At 43.6% G+C, this 13,540-nt stretch overlaps 1 protein-coding gene across 2 annotated transcripts in view; it reads right to left on the bottom strand.

Annotated features, from left to right (window-relative positions):
- The window catches only part of plxnb1b (plexin b1b), a 92,655-nt gene that overhangs the window by 35,751 nt on the left and 43,364 nt on the right, over window positions 1-13,540 (bottom strand). For both annotated transcript variants that reach the window (XM_056436979.1, XM_056436980.1), the window contains 2 exons: window positions 2,532-2,621; window positions 276-1,425 (listed from right to left, as the gene is read on the bottom strand). In XM_056436979.1, coding sequence (XP_056292954.1) covers window positions 276-1,415 — 1,140 coding nt within the window. In that variant the 5' untranslated portion in view covers window positions 1,416-1,425; window positions 2,532-2,621. The remainder of the gene's footprint in view (window positions 1-275; window positions 1,426-2,531; window positions 2,622-13,540) is intronic.

Genomic DNA, 13,540 nt, shown 5'->3' with positions numbered 1-13,540 from the left:
TGTTTGCTGTTTTTCACTAACACCCTGTGACACAAACATACAATTACGCACACCGTAATAACTGTGTAACTGCTATTCGGTTCAGCGTGTTCACCGCTGTGCGGTTTCACTGGAGAAAGTGATGGTTAAGTGCCTTGCTCAGGTCATTTGTCTGAACCACAAACATTCTAGGACATATTTTCTATTTTAGTCAAATCAATAATGTATTGGTGCTCAATTGTTTTCACTCGATTATTAGTAACTAACCACAGAAACAAGCAAACTGTTGAACTCACCTCTGGCAGGTTGGCACAGTTGGATTTGACGTCATACTCGATGTAGGCCGCCTCCAGTCCTGCCTCTCTACCCATCTGTGTGTAGCACAGGTCTCTGGTGGAGTTAATCCTGCTGTCCACGTCTTTGAGGTCAAACATACAGAGGGCAGAGTCCTCGCTGGGCCGAGTCGACGGGTGGAGGGTGGAGAAGACACCGAGCAGAACTTCTGAGCCTTGACTCGCCGTGCCGTCCTTGGTGAGGCCAAGCTGGACAGCCTGCAAGAGGTTGTAAATTTTCCCTGCCCCGGAACGACAAGTCAAGGGCACTTCCACGTACGAGTAGTATGACTGGTCGTCCAAGCAAACGCGAGAGACGTAGGTGCGATACTCCCGAGACTGTGACTTTAGGTCCCGCCTGTAGAAGAGGAAGTATACGTGTTGACGGTGGGCAAATGATGCTACAAAATGATGATCGTATTCCGGGAGACGGCCCGCCACGGCCAACTTGGCGGTCTCCTCGTAAGAAAAGATGGGCGTCTTGGCGAGGTTACGCGTGGAAATAGGTGGGTGGCTGCTGGTGTAACCCCGGCCCACAAACAGTACTGGCTGTCTGTCCGGATGAGAGCGAACCACGAGTCCCACGGTGCTAACGTTGGGGTGGTTAGCTGCTACGTATTGCGTATCCACGGGCCTCTCTGTCGAGAAACGTACGTCATCCACAGAATTCAGATTACGTTTCTGGCAGATTCCTTGGTTGACACTCCCGCATGTGATGAGTTCCATGGAGTACGGGTCGACAAGTAGGAGCTTGTTGTGGTTGCTGGTGAGTCTGGCCTGAGGGCAGTTGCTTTCCGTTACAGGAGGTAAACATTCCCGACTGTCTGTGACAGGTCCGGTTTTAGCCTCAATTTCAAGTTGGAGGAACCGATCCAACTGGAACAGGCGATCACGGGCCCCGATGTAGACCCGACTCACACTGGGGTCGGGATGCAGGGCCAAGTGCTCAAACAGAGTGTCGTTCCTGATAAAGGTGGGGTAAAGGCTGGAGGGCGACGAGTCTGATCCTTGGGCAACACCACGAGGTAAGGAGGTGAGCGGCCAGCCGACGGCCAGCAGTAGGACGGCTAACCCTAGAAGACGACGCGCTATCCCCGGAGGCATGGCAGCAGAGCTGATGGACAGAAGACGGGACAAGGTGTTAGGAGTCGACAAACGTTTCTGTGCGACAGACTTTCACACAGATACATTATGCCATGGATCCCCATATGATCAAACATTTAGTTCCAGAAACCTTTTTTCTGGTCATGTCTGTACTGCATTAAGTGGATTAGCTGGAATTGCTTAAAACGGTCTAATATTCAGACAGTTTCAAGTAAATTATACTAAATTTGTGACTATCTGTAAAAAAAATAAAAAAATGTTGTACAGGCGCTCTATAATACTGGTTCCCAGGCAGGGGAAACAGTCTTTCCATTTTGAAGGAACAGATTCGAAAAACTTTATAGGAACTGCAAAATTTGATAAAAACTCACTCAATTGTAGAAAAGTTTTTGCACTAGCTTGAGGTTGTTCTCTCAAGCTCGTCTTTGTCTCCGGAAAAAAGGAAACAACAAGCTGACATGTAAAGAACTATTTCAACTTTTTTTTACGATCGTAGACGTTTAGATGGTTTGCAAACTCTACTTTTCCCACTACTGTTTTCTGGTGGAACACATCCATGCATAAAGCATAAAGCAGAGTCTATAGCGCCAACTTCTGACCAAACTACAATGTGGCAGAGTTTATTCGTTCCAAACCAGTTGATGGAAACGGGCCTATATTTTCAAAATATCAAATGTGCAGGAACAATTCCCTTGACACGATTTTGTATGCACGCAGTTATGCACGGAAAAGTGGCGGTGCGTATCGGAGAAATCATCGAACTAGGCAAGACATTGGCGGGTGGGATTAGGACAGATGTTATCAGATAACTGGATGCGAATAAATCACAAAAGCCAAAGTCACTTGAGTTTCTTCAGAGGAAGTTTGGTAGATTAGGCCCCTAAAGTGTGAGATATAAAACACAAATGATGAATCTACTGAGACACTACATGGACCAGTCAGCAAGTTTGCAACATGTTCATGAATCGTAAGTGTGAACAGGAACATGACCAGAACTAAAATGCAACACGGTTTAATTTTTGCCCTTGGTCCGAACCAAATGAACCCAGCTACAGGTGTGAAAGCAGCCTGAAGCATAACAAACTATCTGAGACTTCTGGACCATTGACTCCTCACCATTTGTTTCCAGTGGTGTTTTTACAGAGGCATGTCACCTCTTGACCTCCCAGCTGCTTAGGTTTAAAAGCACACAGCTCTGGATGCAACCTGCAACACAAAGGAGAGAGAATATACATGAGTATACTCTGTACCAGGGCTTCTCAAAGTTGTGATGACTGAAGCTGCTCAACAAAATCGATAACTGTAGCCAGTAGCACTAGAATGGATGGCCGGACACGAGGGGCCACGCAGCCAGTAGCTTTGAACTGGACACACACAGCTCTACTACGCTCACAGCGATAACATTACAGCTGACTTCATACATAATGTAATGGGATAGTTAACCCCAATATCTAAAATATATATTTTTACGTTACAGCTCAGCCTCTCGTACAGGAGTAGATGCAGTGAGGATATATACGGTTGGAGGGTGTAGAAAACTGCCAACAAGGTATGTGGATCATCTGTAGTAAACGGGTCAAAGTGACATTGTTGTAGAATTTTACAAAGGTTTGTTTTGTCGCTTTGAGCACCTCAAGCCGAGAAGTCAGACTTACAGACGGCAACTCACAGCAAAACAATCCAGATTGACAACTAGCATGACCGGTAAGAGGACAATATGTATTTGCAACTTTAAAGACATTAGCATATTTCTTGTTATATAGCCTGGTATATCGTAATAGCCAAGCTTACTATGCACCCAGTGTGATTTACAGGAGCAAATGCAGAGATGACCAACCTCACCCTAAAGGACATCATAAGCCTAACACAGGCAGAGATGTTCAAACACCATGGATTGTTGGGCTCAGAGTCGTGGGAAGCTCAGACCCATTGAAATTCCTGTCAGACCTATGTCTGACCGGGTACATCCGGTTTTATGTTGCGTGTAAAAAGCCCTCAGTAGAGGCCAAGTCAAGTAGTGTCACTCCAAGAGGCCTTTCAGTGACTGAAACACACACACACACACACACACACCAAGTATACAATCCTGCCTCATTGCTAGGATACACGGTACAAAACCATCTGGTTTCAGAGTCCTTGCCAGAAAAACAAGTTGCCCTGAGGTAAAAGACGCTGGCATGAGAAGCTAGGAAAGGGGTCGAGTTCCCTTGTGTAAACTCCTGGATCGTTGGCTTCACGCTTACTTTGTGAAATACTGCATTACTTAGCAGTCACTTATGACAGCAAATTCTACCTTTCTTCTCCGTATACAGTAAATCCTTCTCTTGCCCGCCCATTATCTCCCTTTCTTTCTATCCACCTCTCCTCCATTGCTGGCACAGAAGCAGGATTATCTCGTGCGAGTTCAGGCGGGTTTCCAGTGGGTTTATCCAAACGAGGAGGTTGGGGGGAGGATGACTGAAAAATACACTATTCAACCCACTGAATATGCTGGTCCTCAACGAGTGCGCGCGCGCGCGCACACACACACACACACACACACACACACACACACACACACCTCTTTTGCTGCCACACGAGAAACATTAGAACGCTTGCTTTGTTGGTGGCGATCTCCTGTATGTGGGAACGAGGGTAAAGACCTGGCAGGAGGCCAAGCATGGAGTGGAAGGGAAAGAATAAACTATTTACAAGAGCACAATAACGATGATAATTATTATCTGTAGAATTTCAACCAAATGTGATTTAAATCTAAAACTCCTCAGCAGGCACTTCCTTGCCCATGTTTGTTTTTCCACCCACTGACATGCTTGATGTAGAACTACCTCCAGGGCACAGAGGTCAAGCAAAGACTCTTTGACCCCTGGGGGCAGGGGTATCAGTACTTTGTAACATAGCTGCTTCTCTTTGGCCCTAGAGCCTGAACTCTGTAGTCAACGTGTCACGACGCTCTGGTGGGAAGGCCGTGGGCAGATAATCCTGAGAAAGCACCGGCCCAGAGCCTAAAGTAGCCAAGACAGGAATGAGACCGACGGTTCTCCCGTTTCCTCCTCTCAGAAATGCTGTCGGATTTGGAGCACAGAGTCGTTTCCTTCAATAGCTCTGGAAACGCGCAGGCCGTCACTCCACTCATCCAACGGTGACGGGCCAAAGGAGTCATCTTCTACCCTAATTAGCCATTTGCTGAAAGCTGCAAATCAAATAGCCAAAAGCTACAGTAAACTGGGCGGCCATCGCCCAGAGCTGATCTCAATTGGAAGAGGTTTCACTTCCCTACAGTGGATAATCCAATCAGGCTCAACTTCATTCAGAGTTTCAGACACATGAGAACAAGGGAATGGACCTGTGATTCGATTCTCTAACAATAAAAATCACATTTTGTCTGAGAGTGGAAGACTTTTTTATTGTTATTTTGGTCGCGCTAAAATGGATCAGTTTGATGAGAGGAGAGAGGAGGAAATGTGCGTTGGCCTGTAATTAATTTATCTAAATGTTCCTTGACTTTTAGGTAATGGACTCACCTTGTTCCAGCCATGTCTGCAGAACCAGTAAGTTGACTCAGTTCACAGGATAAAGTTGGTTTTCAAACAAACAATTACAACATGTAGTGTATGAAGGACACAATACATTGTTATAAATATGACACACACACACCAATCAGAGGACTACAGAGACAGCTTTGACTTACACACCAACACGAATGTATTGATAAGAGGACACGTAGTCGTGGGGCCTGTACCAGCCGAGTAGAATCCCAATATGACAAACTAAAGTTCTAGGCCCCAACACAAGTGGACTGGAGACTGAACTGCAGCCAAAAGACTGGACAACACCAACAGGCATTCCTGAGAGGCACATTCAATTGAGCCATCATCCGCTTCATTGAGTCCAGCCTTTCATTCATTTTCAATTCAGCCATCCTATAATCTGGAGGAGACAGAGAGCGGGCTGAAGTGAAAGAGCTGGCAGAGTGACATTCGTGGACAGAAACGGGGTTTCAGGGAGACAATGGTGAAAGGGGAAGACGGGGCTGAGGCGGAGATGGTGGGGGAAACGACCAGCGAAATCACCACAAACAAGTGTTCGCAAGCCTCATCGCTCACTGGGTACTGATGGAATGTGACTAATAATAATAAGAGCGAGACGGAGAGGGAAAGAGTGAGAGAGAGAGATGGTGAGAGAGGGATAGAGAGAGAGAGAGAGAGAGAGAACTAATTCCAGTGTCTACTCATAATGCTCCATTCAACACCCTCATTCCTGTACGAGGGGGAGGGGAAAATAAAACAAGTTTCTAATTAGTGACACGATTGGGAACATAAAAACAAACGTGCATGAGCACACACACACACACGCCTGTAATGAGAAGTCCCTCCTCTGTAAACTTTAGTCCAGTGGTTCACAACCTTTTTTCAGTTATGTGCCCCTGTGGACATTTCTTTTGAAGCAAAGTACCAAAGTATTTTTGGTTGAAAAAAAAAAAATTTAATAAAAGATTGCTGTGCCCTCAGTGTCCAATTTAACATCGAATATATTACATTCAGTTTATGAACTTAAACTTATATTGAATATTTCAGAGGTAATTTTTTTAAAGGATTTTTTAATGGATGCTAATTTTAAATATTTAGTTTGTAAATCTTACGTAATGCCAGGAGTACCTTCACGTACCTCCGGGGTACACATACCCCCATTTGAGAACCACTGAGTTACACCACTGATTCACTGGTTCAGATTTTAAATGTAATCAGTGGCGTCAGTGTTTCTTGATCAGTTCATCCTGTGACATCACAGTGATGACCATCGCAGTGACGTCAGATATCAGAGTCTATATATAGAAGTCAGTTTCACTAGTCTAGTTAGAGGCACCAGGTGCCCCCCAGTATATCTGGTTCCCGCCGACATATTGACGCGGCTGATTGACGTCTGTGCTCAAGTGCACCTCGACACCAACGTCTCTGCCGCCTACCCCTCTCTCTACTGCTGCACGCTGGCCTCTGGATTGGAGTTTACATGGGAGAATCCTGTGGACTCAAGTTGCCCAAATAGCAAAACGTGTATTTTATTTTAGGTTAAGATTAGATAAAAAATGTAATACACAGCTGTGTCATTAAAATATATCAAATTCACTTTGAGAATAATTATCTCACAAATATTGAATCTAAGGATTTTTGAATGGGATGTGTGTGTGGGACTCAGCAAGGTCTTGAATGACAAATTGAGACCCGTTGACTTGTCTAAAAGTAAGAAAGTCAAAAGGCTGAACATTGTGAGTCATTGGTCGTGCATTAGCTCCTAGCATGCACCAAGGCGTGTGTACACGCTGTTCAGAAGGCAAACTAAATTGGATTGGATTCAATCTATTGTCATTGCACAGAGTACAGGTACACAGGCAACGAAAAGCATTCTCTGCATTTAACCCATCCCTAGTTATTAAGGAGCAGTGGGCTGCAGTGATGCGCCCGGGGAATTGAACTGTGAAGAATACAAAAGACAACAAGTTTAATGCAGAGATATGAACATGGACTATAGGTATAACCAGCAAAACGCCATAAACCAACATCCACAATGACGAGGAGGGATTACAATCATCTGTGAACGCATATCTCATATTCAGAATCTTCTGTATTGTCTTTGTAAAAGTCAAGTACTACATTTATTATAAAGAAACACAGATTGAATATTCTGTAAACTATTTGATTTGGCTGCAACATATTGCTAAAATATAGATTTTTAATAACTCGGGTTTCCAAAATCATTGAATCTAGCAATACACTTCTACGGATTTCTTTTCAGGATTCTCAAGAAGTCCACTGCAGTCCAATGCTCTGCTCCTGCGCTGGTACTCCTGCCTGTTTCTTTAAACTCCATCTAATACACTGACGATGTAAAAGTACCTCATGAAAGCCCACTTCAAAACAGCCCGACGATCCCGTTAACAAGCGTGAGCAGCAACAGCGGTGGTTACTGGTCTCTGCATTAATCGGTCTGCTGGAGCTGGACCGCCCTGCTTGGCTCGCTGACAAGTTATTTATAGAGAAAGCGCCGACAATCGCCGGCCGTCTGGAAGAACACATTCCTCCTAGGCTGATGGACCTCAGACAGAGCAGGTAGGGGGGCGGGATCATCATCATCTCTTCATTTTTCTCTCTTACGGAAAAATGCTTTCCAGAAATTAATACAAGAAAAAAAGTCCCTCCGTTTCCCTCATCAGGACCTTTTAAGGGCTGCGTTCCCTCAGTGGCACAACAGTGAACATCTCTGGACACGTTCCAGTGGACAGAGGAGAGCCACCTGTCCCTGCAGAGGAGCTGGCAGGGTGAAGGGATTATTAGATCTCATTCTGTTCACGTCGATTGTTCCAGTTCTTTTTTTTAATTTTTTAAAAATGAACTCAACTTTTATTCAAAACAGCTAGTCAGAAATGAATAAGGACAACACTGTTATTTGATATTCATACTCATAATTCTAATAGTAGATTTCGCTCCAGCTTCCTCTTTCAAATTAAACTAATCTCTGACTCATCATTGCAGTCAATAGACAAACCCAGACTAGATGGCGCTACCAGCCAAAGTCTGTAAATTACATAAAAAAATATATGATTTCACAGTTTCAGCACAATAACACCCCGCTTATTACAGCGCATTCAAAGAGCAGTAAGAAGAAGTTGTCAGCAACGACTCAAAGCGTCGCTGAAACAGTCCGTGGAGTCCCGTCACCAAGATAAAGGGCCATGTCTGTGGTGGAATTAGATGTTACGGGGGCATAAATGAGAGCAAGAAGCGAGTCATCAGGGCCATCATAAACAGTCACAGCTGGCAGACAGGAAGCCGTTAAAGTCGGTGGAGTTCATCTGGGTCGTAACTCAGATGCAGACAGGTGCGGCTGGCAGCGTGCACGCATCGTAGAGCGCCAGCGGTAACGATAACTTTAGAACCCACTCGAGCGGAGAAGCAATAATGCTTGAAGGGTAAGCACATCGATAATACTATATATATATATATTCTATGTCACCTGTGTCATCTTCACAAAGGGAAACGTAGATCAGCTGTGAAAGCTACGCCTGCTCGTGAACATAATGCGTTTGTCACATTTGCTCAAACTGTCACTCCACTACGACACGAGACCAATGACCCTGATGGCGAGTGCGAGAAGGACTTCATTCAGGGGAGCCAAAACGTCAAGAAATACGTGGCCAAGCAACACGCCATCGACTGCGGTGAGTAATAACTAGTCATAACAATTTTGAAATTATTAGTTCGCTTTAGCTCTTTGTTTTTTAGCTAGCTCACATTAGCTAGCTCTGATGGTGCGAAGGCTCGCTTGCAAGCTAGCTGTTACCTAACGTCAGAGTGCAGTCAGTGCATCCTTTCCTAAAATAAAGTTAGAATTGTTAATAGTTCTTTTAAAAAATTAATAACAATAAATAACCACAAAGAAGTAAGAATAAAATTGAATATGATTGTCGGATTTATGTTTTCTTTTTTTAATCTAAATAAAACACATTAAATCCATCTTATTGCCATTCTACGGCAATTGCTCATATACTGTAGGCCGAAATAAGTAGTTATTATTTTTATAAAGGTTAACTGTTACTTCACGAGTTTCAAAAAGTTCCTCCAATTTCTTTTTAAATGCCCCTGGATTTCAGTCAGTCAGGGCAATAATTCTCCCAAAAAACATACAAATGTCCTACCCGGTTGCAGATGCGTAGCGTACAGGTGTATGGCTTTAACCCCTGCGCCGCACTGGGTTCGGCAAAGTATAGAGTTTATGCTAAACCCTGGTGTATAATTCCATTGTTCAGGGCAATCAGTGTGGAAGGCAGCTGTCCAATGGGAACGTGCTCAAAATCACAGAAGAGAATGTCGGGTACACAGAGTGAGAGACCTGCACACACAGGCTATCATTACCAACCTCCCACAGACACACCTTTGGATGCAGCATTTATCTACTTAGAGGTCTAAGTGGCTCAAAGATGACAGCATTCACTCCCATATACAGAGAAATTGTATGTAAGAATTGGGCGCAGTCAAAATAACTATTGTGAGCGCAGTCACAGCGATGTCATCTCTTAATTTCTTTTGAGTTTGGCATTTATGCCGTCACCATGTTTTTTTTTTTTTTGGAGAGTGTGTAGCTATAAAGTAGGAAGGCACGGAGAATGGTAGCAGCAAAAAGCTCCAGAACCCAGCACCAGGGAGGAATCAGTGAAGTCGTCGCAGTGAATAGCTCTGCTGTTCCACCCTGAGCTCTGGTGGGCCGGACAAAAGCCATCCAGGAGCTAATTAGACAAACACGACCTTTGACATCTGTCCCCGCCCATAGCAGATCCAAGGCCAGTTATGGACACAAGCGTCTGGCTACAGCCTGCCCTGAGCTCAGGCCAAGTGGACTTCCACACTGTCGGCCGTCTTGTGCTCCTGCATCTCTTTGGTAGTTAAAAGAAAAATTCCATTTCTTTCCTTTGGTTGAAGAAATGTTACCCGAGCACTGTAAAATGTGCCAACACTGTCCTTTGGAAACAACAACATAACGTCTGAGTGAGCTTTTGATTGGAAAAAAAGTCTCAAAACTGATGTTGAAATAGTGGATAGAAAACTGCAAGTGTGCGTATACAAGCCTGTGTTGGTGCACATGTCTGTTTTCATAAGGCAATGCCTTCACAGGCAAATTATAGCTTGTGTTTTGACATGCTGATTATGGCAGGAGAACTATGCACACATTATCAGAAAGATCCTCTGACGGAGAGGAGAAGTAGGGAGGACAAGGGCTATTTTTTGCCTTTTTAATCACCAAGTTATGCAGCACAGCAGCAGTAAGGGGTCTACAGGCCTCTGGACCCATGGATGGAAATACAGCACTCCCGGTAGGAGTGAACGCATGAATTACAGCGTGGTGAGCAGGACTGAAGAGGGGAGGATACACAACATTCTGAGTTGGGACATTTAAAGGGGGAAAAGCATGGGTACAACAACATTAGACTAAATTGTTCATATGCAACGTCAAATGTATTTCTGAATATCCACAAATACAACCAGTAATAGTTTGTCAAAAGTAAAACTAAAGTATTCAAGACTTTCATGGTCAGAATCAGGCGCTCATTGATAAACTTCTCATTGCCGACATATACTGTAGATTATAACACTAGCAGTCTAGGGTTAATGCTAGATTTGTTAGGGGGACGGCCAATAAGGCAATTCATATTCCAGATTTTCTGGCATGTAGAACAACTAGCGGACAGGTTTTAAATAGCCGTATAATAGCAATAAAAAACAAATGCTAGGATATAATCAACATTTGAATGCTGCGAGTGTCTATTAATTGTGTTTAAAGCTGGTATTTCAGCACAGTTGCAGATAAAGATCAGGCTACAATTATATCATTAATATTTTACCATTCATAGAATTAGATTCCAGTGGTGGCTGCGAAGAATTATTGCCGACTTGAGGGATCCAAACATTTCCAATAACTCCAGAGGCTTAAGTCAAGTCCAAAAGTCAACATTTATTGAAAGACGAAAAAAGAAAAAAAAAACTATTGTGTTTCATCCGTATTTGTTGGCGTTTATTCTTTAAAAGACAACATTTTCAGTCTGGTTAAAAAAAATGTTGGCCGCAGACAATTAACAAAAGGCTAACTCATTAGGGACTGTGGCTCAGTGGTGAGCAGTCCTTTAAATCAGAGGATCGGCGGTTCGATCCCCGGCTCTGCTAGCGCATGTCGATGTGTCCTTGGGCAACACACTTAACCCCAACCCTGGATCTTAGTCCTGATGGGCAGGTGGTACCTTAGTCCATCCCAACAGTGTATGAATGGGTGAACGATGACAAGTTGTGTTAAAGCATTTTGATTGGTCGGAAGACTAGAAAAGTGCTCTACAAGTACAAGTTAATTTACCATTTAATCCAATGAACACTGTATTCAAAATTAGTACTTTGTTCTGAGGATATGTTTATGTCATAATATGACGACAGACATTGCTTCATTCAATAAAAACAAAATAAAAGTAGAAAGCATTTTTAGTACAGCCTGTGGCAGCCATTACAAGTCTATTAAGGCCTAAACATGCGTCAAGTGTAATAGATTGTGCGACTTGTCAGACTAGCTATATTAAAAAGCCTGCGGTCACAGCCTCCTCTTGGCTGCATCACATAGATGAAATTTAAGAAATGGGGACAACCGCATAACCTCTCCTCAAGGCATGCGTGGTGTCATTCAGTCGTGCACAAGAACAGTGACAGAGGTAGTTATGTGAAGAATGACGCCGATTTGGCAAACACTTCTTTTGAAGCATGCGGCGGGCTTTGGGCCAGCAACAAGAACAGAGTGAAAACCAGGCAGTTTACAATTAACTTTTCAGCCAGCAGAAGCACATTAATTGCCTAGGAAGTCAAATTAAAAACAGGAATAGGAAGTAGCTGTTTAAATTGGACTGGATTTTTACAACCAACATTTCAGGTATTCTTCTTTATGATTCTGGTTCACCTCCACCTGCATTTCTCTCCACCTCACCAGAACCAGTGCTGGTTTCAAGGCTCATAATTCAGCGGCTCTAACCTCACCCTGGCAGTCTTATCTTTTGTTTGATGTGATGCTTGAGTGAATGAATAATGCTAGAAGCTGCTACATATTCATGACTAGTCACAGGAGTCGAGACCAGACACACACACACACTCTCACCCCTCAGGCCTTGACAGCTTGTTAATGCTCCTTACAGTACAGGATGTCATGCAGTCAGCACAATGCCGACTCCGAAAATCAAAACTAACAGTGGAGCTGCGAAACGAAGTGCGATTGGTGCAAGTTTCCTGGCAACAGAGCTGAAGAGAGTACCCCCAGTAACATCCAACTACACTTTCCTGTCTCTTCCTGTGTAGGTGGAGCTTAAGAGCCAGTCGGCAGACACTCCAAACACCACCCCAAACTCTCAAATAATGTTGAATGAGGACCTTTCCTTAGCCCCGCCCCTTTTCGCTTTGTACTTGGAACTTCGGGCAACTTTCCCTTTCCTGTTTTACTTAGAGGTGCTACTCCTGTTCGAAGCTAACATTACTATCTCATGTACAATAGAATAAAAATGATTAGTTACTACGAGGAACTGTCATGTGCTAGTTTGGGCTTTCTCTGTGGACAAAAGTGATGGTGTTTACGAGCACCAGAGTCCCTTTAAAAAAATTAAAAAACATTTTAATGCAGCACAGTGCGACGGCCCGCTCCACTCAGGTAAAGTGCTTCCGGAGCGCCGGCAGAGAAGCGAGTTCTGGTTCTGATAATTCTACTTCTTTTGATTTATTCCCTCAGAAAACATTGTAAACATGAATTTATGGCTTACTGTGATTGACAGGTCGCTGCCGCTATACGGCGTCTCTATGTCACTCCGCATTCCAGAAAAGGGTAATAATACAACTATTGGCTTGATTGCAATAAAATATCGCACAAACATTCATAATGGCCAGAGCTTCGAGTTTGTCAGGTCCCGTTTCCAGAGATGTTGATTTACATTTCACTGAGATTGAAAAGTAGGAATGAAAGTTAATAACTGAATAATCGCGACATTTGCTCAACGTTTTCTGGGATAATAATTGTACATGCTTAAAAAGGTCTATACCTCTATCCAAATATAGAGACAGCTCTGGGATAATTCAACAATACATTGAAAAAGAAGACAAGCTTAATACCACAAGTACACAACATCATATTGAGTGAAGTGCAAGCGTATGAGGTCAAAAGGCTGGGTGTCGGGGATTATCTTTTCTGGCAACATTACTGTGTCCATTTAAATGATTCCAACTTAGCCTTAATTATCTTTGTCATTTTTAAACATTGCTCTACAGGAAGGAGATTTCAGCTTGACAATTAACTGAGATTATCCACCGTCTGGTACTAGAATTTGCTCTTGAAAGCAAAACAATATCGACTATGTTTGTACAACTGATCCTCTTTTAAAATCCCGTCAGGTAGAAGTAAACAAACGGATCTCAGGACACTCCTATTGGCATTCAGTATGCAGCGTGTCATGGAGCCATTCATATTTGAGATGCAGGAGACAAAAAGCTGCCAGCTGTAAGATCCTCGGAGACCTGGCCCTCTGCACATCTCATCAGAACACGGCTGTCCTGTTAAAAACT

The sequence above is a fragment of the Pseudoliparis swirei genome, chromosome 18 (genome assembly GCF_029220125.1).
Source record: "Pseudoliparis swirei isolate HS2019 ecotype Mariana Trench chromosome 18, NWPU_hadal_v1, whole genome shotgun sequence".
NCBI classification, from domain to species: Eukaryota; Metazoa; Chordata; class Actinopteri; order Perciformes; family Liparidae; genus Pseudoliparis; species Pseudoliparis swirei.
Note: the sequence above shows the minus strand (reverse complement) of the source record. Positions and strands in the feature narration are given on the sequence as shown.